This window comes from Acanthaster planci, linkage group LG07 (assembly GCF_054643075.1).
Source record: "Acanthaster planci isolate LZ-2023a linkage group LG07, COTS_SCS, whole genome shotgun sequence".
Taxonomy (NCBI): domain Eukaryota; kingdom Metazoa; phylum Echinodermata; class Asteroidea; order Valvatida; family Acanthasteridae; genus Acanthaster; species Acanthaster planci.
In genome coordinates, this window is record NC_141783.1 from 17695043 (window position 1) to 17709141 (window position 14099).

A 14099-nucleotide genomic window follows, 5' to 3' on the forward strand; every position below is an offset into this window, starting at 1 on the left:
CATTCAGCAGCTGTGGTATGCTTACACCAGTGGGTCACTTGCCCTTATCACACAGCTCATGTTTTGGCTTGCACAGGGCCACTAAAAAAAAAATCACTGTGAACACCACAGATAAAGAGGTGGTTTCAGGTCACCATGTGCCCTGCTTGATTGAGGAGTTACACAGCCCTGGTGAATATCAGGGGCATACACACACTGTACATGTAAGTGGTTTACCACACACAAAAAAAGTTTTCAGAGTCCCCAGGAAGTACAAGTACAATAAATGTACCAAAATCTAGTCTGTACCAAAAACTACCAAAATCAAAATCCCAGTTACCAAATTCATCCAGAATCCTCATGTGGTACATGTACCTTGGGCCTGACACCCAACTTCCTCCAAAATCCTCATGTGGTACGCTGAGCCCGAGAGCCAGATTCCTCCATATTCCTCCAAGAGTCAAACTCCATGTATCCAAATTCCTGCAAAATCCTCCAATGGTTCAACTGCCAAGTAACCAGAATCCTGCGAATTGGTTTCCTTTTCAGGAAAGGATTTTGGATGATTCTGGCAGGTTAGAGTTAAAGACATAGTGTATGTTCAAGAAAAAAAAAATCAAAGACCCTGGTCCTTGCTGTTGCTTTTGTTTAAATTAATTACTCTAACAACTGACAGCTTAGACTTTGACAGATATTGAAGCCTTGATCGAGTTGTTATTTTTGCGGGTTGCACGCGACGTGCAACTAATAGTGAGTGTGCGACCAACTGGAACCTCAAAGTCGGGCACTGGGCCTTTATAACGTGCATATGCACACAGACCTAAAAGGGAACTAACTGCAATCAAGCTTTTTTGAAATGCGTGGATTAGGCTGAGACTTTGGTTTCTCTGGTTCCAGCTATTTTGGAGCATGGTTCAAAACCACATGTTCAAGCTATGACTGGAACCAGTGAAACTGAAGTCTAAGCCAAATTCACGCATTTGGTTTGAATGTACGCATGAGGGGCCAGTTTCCATACAATCGTGACAATGGCCACGGGTATGTGTGTGTGTACGTTCATGCTGTGTGTGCATGCATCGCATGCGAGACTGCGGAGTGCACTCAGTGACATCGTAAACAAAGTTGTACTGCATTACATTCCGTGACAAGGCTGATCCGAAAAGGTCAAAAAGGTCAAGTATTTTTCATGACAGAAGTAGAGCAAACTGTAAATTTGTTCAGGTACATGGAACATAAGGACTTGCACCCATCATTATGATTTACGGGCGCATTTGTGAGACAGACGGGTGCATTTTAGCTACCTGCGCCCGTTAGTTTCGAGCCCAGCAAGACACTGAGCCCTATAACGTAGATGCCAGACTATACATGTGCTTTTCCAATTCCTACAAAATATCCTTTAAAACTTGCTTGACTTTTGATAGATCTTTAACCCCAACCCTGCCAGACGCAGCATAGTGCAGCAGGTGTAAGTGTGATACACTGGGCAATCACTAGCCCCCCCCCCAAAAAAAACCCCCACCACACAGCCCATGTTGAGACAGTGGGAACTGTTCTCGTTGAACAGTACTCCTGCTTAGTGCTAGATCTTGTACTTTTTTGTAGTAGCTGGCAACCACAGACTCTGAGGCTGTTTGGCCTTGGAGAGTTTCAACCTGTTGGATCTTGTTACATTCGGCTGGCAAGCCACTTTGACAAGGGATGCAGACTGCACTGATGTAGTGCCACTGATTTTCCGTTTCAAAAATGGGTATTTTCTGTTTCGCCAAATCCCGAATTCCACTTCAGAAATTCAAATTCCGTTTCATACCTTGGTAAGCATGAAATAGGAGAGTAGGTATTAAACTGCACAGAAACCATTTGCCCAACCATACTCACCCCCCTCTTAAAAAAAGGAGAAAGAAAACTAAAAACAAATGTTGTTTGGAAATACTCTGCAATGTTTCCAATTTTTTTTATAATTTCTGTAGTGAAAATTTTTTTAAAATCCACACAATAAATACGGCATCCCCCACCCCTTGATTTCCCACCGGGACACTATCGTCAAAAACGTGCTACGATTAATCAACGGACAATTTATGTACCTGTCCTCCTGGATAGAATCAGATTTTCATACGCATGCATGTACAATGAAGTCACAGAGTAGGTCTTGCATGTAACAGTCGATCACAATATGTTAATGTTGGATATCGACCCGCCATTTTATTTGGCATTAGTGCGACAAAATTCAGAAAGTTGACATTAAATCGGAGCCTTAAAATGTATGTTTGTGACTGAAAACTACACTCTTCATCGAACACTTCCATTTGCACCTTGATTTCATTGCTAGTACAGTGCACATGTGAATGGCCAATGTGTGTACATGTGCCTTACCGCACCGCTGCGCTGTGCTGGCTGCCGCTGCACATCTCGCGCACACCATAGCGCTTGCAAATATTGGTACCGGCGCGGACGACCCAATCATGTGGTAGAGTGGTGCAATTTAGCATGTTTCCAGCATAATTCATTCATTAAAAGCAAGCATTTTAAAATTGTTTGGTACTGGTAGGCATTTATTTGTAGTACTTTGCAGAAAATTTTCTTACTTTCTAAGCCATTCTTAGTGGAAAACTTTGCAAGATCCGTTCAAAGCAGTGGATTCCATTTCAAAGTGTTGATTCTGCAAATTCCATCCATTTTACGTGATCGCAGAAAATCATTGGCTCTACTGATGTGTCTGGTAGGGTTTCTAGCCCAAATACTCTGGAGGGTAAGTAAGTAAACTGCTGTCGGTAACTGATAAATATCCCACTTCAAAAAATCAGGAATACTCAAAAGTTTCTCTGGTATGCTCATTTATTCGGTTTTCATTTCCTTTTGAATTTTTAGTGGCTTAAACAATGACTTGAAGATATTTTTCTCCAGATACTGATCACCGCTAAAAACAGTTGTGACACAAATTCGCACACTTTACTGGTGTTCAGTTCTGTGTGGTTAGGGAAGGTTAGGGTTAGACAATATGGAAGTGTAACAAAGGCTATAAATAATGATTGCTCACTGTTCCTTGTTCTTACTTGGTGGCTTCTGTTGAATTCCTCTAATCGTGCATGTGGGGAAGGTTTCTTGTCTAAGCCTGTTCCAAATGGAAACACAAGAGTTAATCAACAGAGGAAGTTATCCCCCTAGTTCTTAGGCTGGTTAAAACCAACAAAAGAACTTCTGTGCAAATATTGTTACTTTCAACATAGACCAGCTACCTTTTGTTTTCCTGTTTCTTGTATTGTGGCTATTAGGATATCAGCATCAGCAGTAGATAGGGTCCTTGCATGAAGCAGCGTGAATGGGACATGATGAATCCTTTCCAAGGTCTTTGTATGTCCAACACAGACAACTGTTACGGATGTCAGGGGAATGCATGTAGTAATGTGGGGGGTAGAGTGTTAACCATCCTGCTTTGATTACATCATATGTGCTCTAGCCTTAACATTCCTGAGTTTTCCAAATTCAGTATGATTTTTATATACACCCTAGGGTTAATTATTCACTGGAGTTTTATTACTGTGAATGTTAACCAAACAGATTGGCTTTAAACATACAAAAACAGGGTGTAATTTTCCAGAGTGATGCGTTGTGATAGGTGCTCCCTCTGCAGTCGCGGCCCATTGGCCAAGCCTCGGATGTGTAGGAGTCTTGAATGTGTCTGGGACTCAAGTCATGTGTGACTTGTCTCCATGCACATCCGCCTGAGAATGATGAATGTGGAGCACGTGGCTAACATTGGCCAGTGGTCAGATGGGCCTGTGATGGGTCCCATTCCTGTGAGGAAATTAACCGAGCACCCTGGGGAATGTGTGAGGAGTGAAATGATCGGTCGTTTTCTGATCTATCAAATCGTTAGTGAAAAGTCATTTTGTGTAAATGATGGTGGATTCGAAAGTGGCATATTTTCAGTGGAAAATGTTTAACTCCTAAAAGAACCTAAGGGGAGGGGGAGAATCTCACCCCAACATTTTCTCTAATATTTTTGCAGTTCATTTAATTCATGTGCTATTTAAGCCCTCAAGAGTTTTTACAGTACTTAACATCTTGCTTTCATCTTGACAAGTTTTTGAAAATCTGACATGTGACAGGTCAGCAAAAAATCCATACTTTTTCCATAAACATATTCGATGCATGTAAGATGACACATGCGAAGCATTGAATTAATAAAGCCCAGTGTCATATTGAAGTGAAACTTTACATTTCAATGGGTCATTACGTGCATGTTAAGTTTAAAAAATAATCAGGGATGTGACAGCCAAGTTCTTAGTGGCAGTAGGCAGTGAGTGTCGGAAGTGTGAAGAGTGTCGGAAATGGCCAGTCTCATGCCAGTTTGGAACGGCAAAGTGGTTTGCTATTTATGACCGTGGTTTTTCGTTGTGTGCATTGCAGGTGAAATAGAAAGGTGCTTGAAGAAGGTGACGGAAGGAGTGGAAACCTTTGAGGACATCTGGCAAAAGGTAAGTCGCAACTTCAGAAAGTGGAGCTGAGCAAATAATGCCCTTAATGTCTGTTGCTGTCGTGCAGATAATTTCTGTTAACCCTAACCCCCTAGGCTCCTGCACTAGAAAGCATACTGAACTTCACAAAATCCAACAGGTTCACGTACTTGTCTATGTACTTGTACATACAGGTTACTGTACCAAACCTGATAAACTCCAACAGAATGAGCCTGTTGGAGTTTAAGTGATACGGTATGGATGGGTCTATGCAGTATAGACTTGCACTGAACAGTAGCAAACCTGACAAAATCAAGCATAGTCCAACAATTGGTACAGTGACCCGTGTGTGTCCCAACTCACACAGAATCCAACACCATCTCCCTGGGCCTTTCATCCCAAGTCTCACAAAATTCAACAAGAAGTTCCTCAGGTACGGTACCAAACCTGCCAAAACCTCACAAAACCTGCTGTTGGAGTATGGCAAGTTTTGGTTAGTTAGGGTTAATTAAAATTGAAAATTAATTGAAAATGTTCATTGAAATTGGCTTTCAGTTGTAAGACTATCTTGAAATTTGGCCTCGCCTGCACCAATTTGGCCACAGTTTTAAATGGTCTTTTTCATCTGGTGAAACTTGATTTCATGGCAAGAAATTAAGATTGAGTTAATGTGAACAGTATTAAAAAGATTGGTATTCAACATTGGTGTGATAACAAAATGCAAAAGTACTTCAAAGTGGCAACTACTTTTACAGTGACTGGGCAGTGCTTGCTTTCAGCTTTGGAGTCATTTAAAGAGAATGTTTATGTGCAGGTCCATAATGCTACCAACAGTAACCAGAAAGAGAAGTATGAAGCAGATCTCAAGAAAGAAATCAAGAAACTTCAGGTAAGTCAGGAGGGATCTTTAACCTGTGGCATTGGGAACTCCCTTCTATTTCGCCCGTTTGTGTCTTCACCTGATGGGCTTGACCTCGCTGTTTTTTCCCCGTGAATTTTCACCATTAGAGGGGGGGTTAACATATTCCCGTTTCCATGGAAGTTGTATTTATCGTGTTGTGGCCATTGTAAAGGAACGTTTCTTTGCTCTGTGCTTTGGCTTTGCAGCGGCTACGAGATCAAATCAAAACGTGGGCTGCCTCCAACGAAATCAAGGACAAGAGGACACTTCTTGAAAACAGGAAACTCATAGAGATAGTAAGAAAACGTGTTTTGTATCTGTTAGGAATTAATAATGCTGTGGCTTGTTCATGTTGACTTCTTGTCTGTGTATGCAAAGCAAGTGTACACAATCAAAATGAATATTCTTTCCAAGAGGTGCCGATGTGAATGGGCTTAACAAGGTCAGGCAGCTGACACCACTGCTTGGAAGCTCATCACTGATTTTTTTTTTACTGCTCACAATGGATTTCATGCTTAGTATAGAGCATTGGGATGAAAGCATCCTTTTTGTAATTTTTTTGGTTCCAGGGGTGGAATCCTGCAATAGGGTACAAGTTGTGACCTTGCATAAGTCACTTTTCCCCCAGTAATACCTCTTTCCACCCAGGAGTATAAATGTGTATCTGTGAGGGCAGAGCGGTTGATTTGTGGCTGATTAACATAGAAGTACCTGAAGTGGTTGCACTGATTGTTGTGGAGGCCTGAGGGAGTTGAGATGGTATACAGGATTATTTCTGGGCCCAGTAAGCAGGGGATAATATGGTGTGCAGTGCATTGAGAGTCCACCAGGTACTGGAATGCTCTCTACGTCACATTATTTTGATCATATTTGCACAGAACTGCCATTGTTTTCACCCAGTCGGCCATCACTTTGTTGACAGTGTGCAGTACGTAACCACTCTGCTTCATTTTCTACCGGACAGCAAATGGAACGGTTCAAGGTGGTGGAACGGGAGACGAAGACCAAGGCGTACTCCAAGGAGGGCCTGGGCCTGGCCACCAAGATCGACCCGGTACAGAAGGAAAAGGATGACATCACCATGTGGCTGGCACACTGCATCGAGTCGCTCAATATCCAGGTGGACCAGTTTGAGAGTGAGCTGGAGAACATCCTCTCCAGCTCCAAGAAGAGGAAGGTTCCCTCAGATGTGAGTCTAATGTCGAGAGAATTTATCCCACATGAACTTTTCGTCCCATACATTCTTATCTTAGTTTGGAATGCTACTTTTTTTTTTGAGCCTTTTAAAAAGTAACTTCGCATGTTTAATTGGGGAGACTCATCCCTGTGGCCGCCTTGCTGGTCCCAAATACTCTAACATACTCGATCATTCTGTTGGATAAGAACCCAAACCCTCCATGGTGTTTTGGCTGGAAACCCTGCCTGACAATATTTTGCACCCTTGGTCATTTGTCTTGCTGCACTCTTCACACAAGGTAACTTGCCTGCAGAGTGCAACAAGATCAAGCAGGTCAGCAACCCCCGAGGCCAAATGTCGTGGGCGTCTGTGGTTGCCAACCGCCCCCCAGGATCCCACAGTGGCATTGTTCAATAGGACTAGCTCCAGCTCCCATAGTCTCAACTTGGGCAGCTTACTCAGCGACTGTTGATTGCATAGTGCAACAGCGTGCACTAGACTTGTAAACCTGTAGCATAGTGCCAGAGTTAGGGTTAATAATTCAATGCTAGATGTTAGAGGTGTGTCCTTTGCTGCAGCAAGTGCTTAATATTTGAACTTGAGATTTCATTGGTAGTCAAGATAGAGGATACACTGTGTAAATTCCAGTAACTAACAACCCAGTGTCACTGTGGCCCATCTGTGTTGCGCTTTGCCCCTGTCAATTGTAACAACTGAGATAAAAAGGTCCCCCTCATGACGAGGAATATGACTGGAATCGAGACACTGCTTGCGTTTCCAGAAGCAAGAGAGAGTGGAGGAGCTCCAGAGCTGGCTCGACAAGAACCGGTTCCACATCAACAAGTTGGAGACACTGATGAGAATGTTGGACAACAGCACGATAGAAGTCGAACAGGTCAGTGGAAGGGGGTCAGCATCCAGGCCCAAGGTCGTCCCACTGACGAGCAAACATTCAATGGGCACAGAATCAAAAATCAGCTGTATGTCTGTGTGCAGTAGCAGGAGAAGTTGCAGAAATTATTTGGGATTGTCTGTGACTCATAACGGAGGAGGGTTAGTCACCTCCTTACACCAATTCATGGAAAGGAATATAATATGACTTGACGTTCAGGCTTGTAATTTTTCAGAGCCTGTCTGTGTGCAGTAAAGTTCTATGCTGTGTGGCTCAGTGATGTTATTCTCGGTTACTCACACACACTAGTGTGTATTTGCCTGCAACTGGGGACCCCCTATTGTTCCTCTTTTGTTTGTACTTTAACTTTTTTAGAAGACCACCCGTATGTTTTGTACACAGTTGTCAATCGGGGACCCTGTGTGAATCAGGGACCCTGTGTGAATCGGGGACCTTATTGTCCTCTGTTGTTCAGGGTCCCCAATTGAATGCAGAAACACACTCACTGTTCATTTGTGTAAAGGGTTGCATTTAGTCTGCATGGTGGGTTAGCATCGTATACCCCAACTACCATCTGTCATTGCACTGTCTGAAGAGATGCATGGATCCTGTACGATGTTGCAGTTGTGTGCCACTGGTCTCCGCAAGTGTGATCAGTTGTGAGGCCATGGTGCTTGTTTAGATAAAGTATCTGCTCTCTGTGCCGGAACTTGCATCTGTAACATGGCAACAGTGTGCCTTTGGTGGGAACTCACTGCTCTGTACGCATCTGGCACAGGCCAGTATCGAGCACGGATAACCAATTGTCGTTCATTTGTACGGTGTGGGCGTGTGCGTGGTGCGTGTGAATAAGCTCAGTTTTAAAACTCCCATATCGGCTAGTCTCCTCTGTGCCCTTGAGGGAGTGCTTCAAATGGGAGTGGGATTTTGTTTCTCAGAACTACTCAGGCTAGGCTCTCAATTGGCCGGAACTCGTTGGTGTCTTGTCTTACAGATCAAGAAAATCAAGGACGATGTGGAGTATTACATCGACTCGTCACAAGAACCGGACTTTGAGGAGAATGAGTTCATCTACGATGATCTTGATATCGACGAGGAATGTACGTTTGTGAAAGCAAACACAATGCTTAATGTGCTGAAGATTGAAACTGGTTTTCAGGACAAAAATAATTTTAGGATTACCAAGCTTTCTGTGTGGACTTTTTTGAGATCCCCTCATCTTGTAATCTTTTTTATTGTATTTTTTTCTACCATTCATTTCAGTTGTGATGGGTTTAAATTTGCCTGAAAAAAGAAATTATCATCCGTTCCAAACTGTACATTATCTTTCAGAACCGGATTGTAATTTTTAACATTTTCATTAATATTTGAGTAGTTAATAGTTTTACTCAGCCATTTTCCTTTGAGACAAAGCAACTGTCCTATCACAAACATACACAAAATTAAAAAAAAACCCTCTGCTTTATACCCAAGTTGATAAATTTGGAGGCTGCATTAATGATGATTATCAGTAACTCATGGAATCACATTTCTCCCCTGTTTGTGTTTTGCCTCGTGAATTGCCATTTTCTAAACCTCCCCCACCCGCGGGAAAAAAAATGAAAAAAAAAACAACAACAACAACCAAACAAAAAGCAGCTTTAAGTAACACTTTGCTCGCTGCGTCACCAGACGACGACGTCATGACCAATACCTCCGGGGACACGCCCATCAGTAGCTCGCCCACGCTACTCCCCAGCCCAAGCTCCAACCATTCCAAAGACAAGAATGAGGAGGATAAGAAGAGACGGACGGACAGCGAGGTAAGACGGCTCTACATGGGGTGCATAGGATACCACTTTTGTTTACCAAGCCGAGTCGTAATTTGGTATTTTGTGGCAACAACTCGGTTGTGTTGTGACAAAATACAGCAAAGAGTTGGGTTCATGGACAATTGTAAATTAAAAGAAAGTGAAATTTCTGGAAATTAAAGAAAGTTTGTAGCGGTAATAAAGCTGGTTTGGTTGATAAACAGTCTGTTCAGGGTTGGCCATTGACCATTGACCATTTCGACTCTCAAAAAAGGCAAGATGCAGTAGCCAACTTCTGATATACAGCCAAATGCTATAAATACTGACCTGTTGGAGTCATTTGAACAATATTTATATATCTTTTTTACCCCAACGTCATATTTACAACTCCCACGGCACAGAGCGACTGGCAGGAGCTCGCGACACGCGTGGCAGTTTGATCCGTTAACCTTTTCTGTGTATGCAGACAACCAGATCCTATTCCCATGCCCTCTGGCACAAACTGGCTAAACCTCAAGAATCCCAAACCAACCAAACTCCAACACCAGGGTTTGTTGGTATCTGTTAGGATGAGTACTGCAGCAGTACACTGGCTATCTTTCATGTGGGATTAGGGATGCCACAAATAAACAGAGTCCACAGTGTGCACAGGTTACTACAGTGTTGAGATTTGCAAGGACGTAGAAGGTTCCTAGGAAATCACCCTAGGGAGTTAGGGTTGAGCAAAGATTGCTCTATCCAGGTGTAGAATTTTTGAGAAAGTTAAAAGCCTCTTGGCTTTTTCCCATGCACTTGCCACTTGGCACCTAACAACGGGAGATGTTTACCAAATCAGCCTCCAGCCTCACTGTAATTTTTGCCACTTGCCCCTGCACAGTCCTCGTCATCGCCAAGGAAAGGGGGCAAAAGTGCAACATCGTCGTCACAGTCGAATCGGCCGACCATTGTCAGAGCGGCGTCAACGCCAAGCACAACACTTGTTAACTCGCTGCCATCGTCAGGGGTATCATCGATAAACCAGTCAAACACGAACAAGAGCAGTCTCAGTAAAGCCAATAGGTGAGACCAACTTTTTCAGTAACAAGTCTGAAGATTTTGTTCTAGTTTTGGGCAAGTGTGAAGGCTTTTTCAGTGTTGTTAATTTAGCATTTTGGTAGTGATTTGAACCTATATGTCCATTCCTCACTAAGACATGTCAATCAACATGGTTACATGTTATCGCATTGGCCAATTACTGTATTTAACTGAAGTGTCTACCTATTTTGTTTCAATTTTCAGAGAACCATCTGGGTTAAGCTATTACCAACACACTGTAAAAAAACACTCATTCTTGAAACTTGCAGTCTTTTTCTCTGAAAGTAAACCCTTGAAATCCAAGCTCCTCAAGCAAAGTTTTCCCAAATTTGTGGATTTTTCTGGACTCCAAAATCCAGAGAGCCGTAGTCGTTGACTTTGGAAGAAGCATGAACCGACGCCAATTTTCTTCCTTCCAACAGTGTACCGGTGCCCTCAACACAACATGCAATAGCACAGCCACCATCAGGGCCTGCCTACGCCGTAGCCGCAGGGGCGCAACACAATTCCAGCAGCTCACAAGGTGAGAACAAACTGACCACTTCGTTGGAATCAGTGACAATAGGAAAAGAAGACAAAGACTAACTTGTTAATGTAGTCACACAGGCATTAAATCAAACTGATGAGAGCAATGTACTCGGTAAGAAACATAAAGAATAAAAGACTTATAAATGTAATTATGTAAGTAAACCTACAGAAATAGATGCACCACTTCATTTGAGACTCACTGGACATGTCAACTTCAAACTTGGCAAGTAGGCTGGTCTTGGTGCCATTCAGAGGCCTATTGATTTTGGACACATTAAGTCAATGGTCAAAGTATTCATAATAGTTACATGGTTTCCCAACATAATTCAAGAAGAACTTGGCATATCAACTTGAAAACTGATGAGTGGGTTGGTCTTGCTGTCCTCAGGAAGCCTATTGATTTGGGATTTTATAGGTTAAAGGTCACTGTGGTTAGATCAATAGAAATGGTTTTCTCAATGGAGATGGTATTTGTGCAGGCGTGGGCTTGGTAGCTTATGAGTGTTTGGTAACATTACATTTGTATTATGGAATAATGTGAGCCTTGCATTTTCAATCTTCAGCTTCAGTAGTTTCAACACAGGGGGTGAGACTGGCCCAAGAGCCGCCCCACACGCAGCCAAGCACACAGGTCCAAACCAACAACACGCAGCAGCCAAGACCGAGCCTCAATGGCCCCCACACAGGTAATCAGAATTTACCTCTGGCTGGCGGAACGCTTTTGCGGGCTCAGACCATTTGGATTAGAGGAATTCACAAAGCATCCTAGTAAGGCTGGCATGGGGGGTTGAGGGTTGAAACATTCAGCACCTGTGCCACCAGACATGAGAAGGACATGCACGTTCACAATTTAGTACTGAAATGGTGCTTTGAACAGTGCTTTAGCCTGGGAGAAGGGAGGACATCTTTTGGAAACCCTGTACGTCATTTTGGACTCCTGGTTTAAAAACATAAAAACCGTAGCAACTTGGATGATCTTTTTGTTTACTGCAAGGTAATTGGGGGATACCCAGATTTCAAATGCTGGCTAAAACCGAGTCTTTAATAGTTTACACTGCAATGGGATATTGACTCTGTTTGATGCGTGTCTGGGAATGTTGACATGAACATGTGAAATTCATGATGTCATTTTTCTCCCATGCAGCAGCATTCAACATGTCCAGTGTGGAAAACTCCATCGACCACATATCCAAAACTGTTGTCTCCAAGAGCAGTGCCCCAAGCCAGCCCGTTCCAACAGCAGCAGTAGCGCCAACCACCACACCAGCGTCAACAGCACCGACGCCTGCCCAAGTCACACAACAGCAACAGCAGCAGCAATCACAACAGCAATCTCAACAACAACAGCAACAACAACAACAGCAGCAGCAACAACAACAACAACAACAACAACAACAGCAGCAGCAGCAGCAGCAGCAGCAACAACAACAACAACAGCAGCAGCAACAACAACAGCAGCAGCAGCAACAGCAGCAGCAACAACAGAAGCCGCTGCAAACACCTGTCCCCGAGCCAGTGGAGAGAGTGCCAACGTCACAGCCTGTACCAGTCATCGCTCCGACCCCAAAGCCATCGGAACCGGTCATGACAAACGGGCCCATCAGTCCAAAAGCGAAAGAGGTAAAAAGCTGAATGATTGTTGGCCGACAGGCCATGACAAAATATCCCTCCCGCCTTAACAAAAGGAGTCACAAGCTGTCGGAACAAATTTCTGAGTTCCAGGCCATTATTTCTTAAGTGAAAACATACTCCAGGTTTCATTTTGTTCGATCCATTCAGGCGTGCAGAATGAAGAAGAAAAAAGCTGTCCACGTTTTGCGTAGAAAGACAAATTTTGTACAGGATTTGTTTCATTTCTGTTGTGTACCAATTTTAGTACACTTGAACCACATGACCAATAGCTGTGTTGCGAGATGTGTAGACTGAATGCCCCAGGAACATGTTGCTTCCCAAACTGTCTTAAACATGCCGAGTTGCCCAATACGCAGGGCACATTGACCAGATACATACATCGCCTGCCTGTTGGTTGTATAATGTAGGCTGTACAGCTTACTACATTGCCCCCTTGCTCACGTTGTACACTTTAATTTTCAAAAGCTCAAAGCTGATATCAGACAAGAAAACTATAGCATTAATTTGCCGTGCACTGTTGTTACATTAACTTCCAATGTCCCTTGTGGTGTCGGTACTTGCAAGACGCAGAAGCTCCATTGACTGTTAGCTTGTGCTGTGTTTCAGAGAGCTTTTCGTCCCCAAAAGGAATTGTGGTAGTTTGTTTATAATACAACTGAATAGGCTGATTTGTTGTATATACCACACTATAAAATAATACTTCTTGTTCAAGCCTTTCTGTGGAATTGCCGTGTTGAGTGACCTAGTGGCGATTCTGTCTGATACTAAAGCTTCATGTAACATTTTTATTTTTGAAAGCATGAGCATGTGTTTGCACTCCAAAAGTATTCGTCTTTTACAAAGTTTACAGTTTTGTTGAAGGTTTATTTCTAACGTCAATCCTGTTTGCTTGTCATTTTGTTTCCTAAAATTGAGTCACATTCAAAGGCCTGGTAAAATCAAATGTTGTGTGTGTGGGCCATTTCTCTCACACACCAAAATTGCATTGGCGACTAGATATTTCTACACTCAGTTTTGCCCGGTTTCAGTGAGCAAGAAACGAAGGCCCCATATGCTGTTCCGATGCATTGGGCTAATTTTCCAACCTTTGTGAGTACTAAGAATACCATCGTGTAGTTGCCAGTACTGCAGTTTGCCAGTTTCTAGCAAAAGTAATAGGATGTTGTGGTCTGTGTGTCAGCCAATCTGTGTTTCTTGACCGGCTGTGATATTGTCCCCTTAGTCTGGATTTGTGTTTTGCACATGTCACACATATGTCAGGAAGATGGCTTCATGTTTGGTTCATAGTTAGTGCTAATGGCTTTCCTCGCTCACACTGCTTTGTTTTGTCTCTCCCCTCGCGGGTTTTTGTTTCAGCAAGACTATGCAGGGCTCTCCCTTTGCTTGTCCGTTACTCTTTGCAGCAGCAGAAATATAAAAACTGAAAGAAGTGGACTCGTAAGCACAGGGAACTCGGGGGAAACTTTGATAATATACATGATTACCTTTTGGATTTAAAAATCGATATCTGTTTTGGTGTGACCAAAGGACAGCTGGGTACAAAACATCAATTTTTAGTATGCCAGGATGAGTGCACAAGTTTTTTTGGTGAACCTTGAAATGTACCCTGATGGCGTCCCTCTTGATCGCCCCCATCTGTGGTAAGCGGTAAGCACAGCAAAAAAGGATGCTC

General features: G+C 43.1%; 1 protein-coding gene across 7 annotated transcripts in view; it reads left to right on the forward strand.

Annotated features, from left to right (window-relative positions):
• cnot3 (CCR4-NOT transcription complex subunit 3) overlaps positions 1–14099 on the forward strand; it is a 28487-nt gene that overhangs the window by 1879 nt on the left and 12509 nt on the right. For 4 of the 7 annotated variants that reach the window (XM_087139179.1, XM_087139180.1, XM_087139183.1 and 1 more), the window contains exons 2-12: positions 4387–4454; positions 5248–5322; positions 5541–5630; positions 6299–6523; positions 7293–7406; positions 8398–8503; positions 9042–9205; positions 10071–10252; positions 10690–10790; positions 11359–11481; positions 11940–12415. In XM_087139179.1, the coding sequence (XP_086995305.1) occupies positions 4387–4454; positions 5248–5322; positions 5541–5630; positions 6299–6523; positions 7293–7406; positions 8398–8503; positions 9042–9205; positions 10071–10252; positions 10690–10790; positions 11359–11481; positions 11940–12415 (1724 nt within the window). The remainder of the gene's footprint in view (positions 1–4386; positions 4455–5247; positions 5323–5540; positions 5631–6298; positions 6524–7292; positions 7407–8397; positions 8504–9041; positions 9206–10070; positions 10253–10689; positions 10791–11358; positions 11482–11939; positions 12416–14099) is intronic. The other 3 variants (XM_087139181.1, XM_087139186.1, XM_087139182.1) reach the window with 2 other exon arrangements.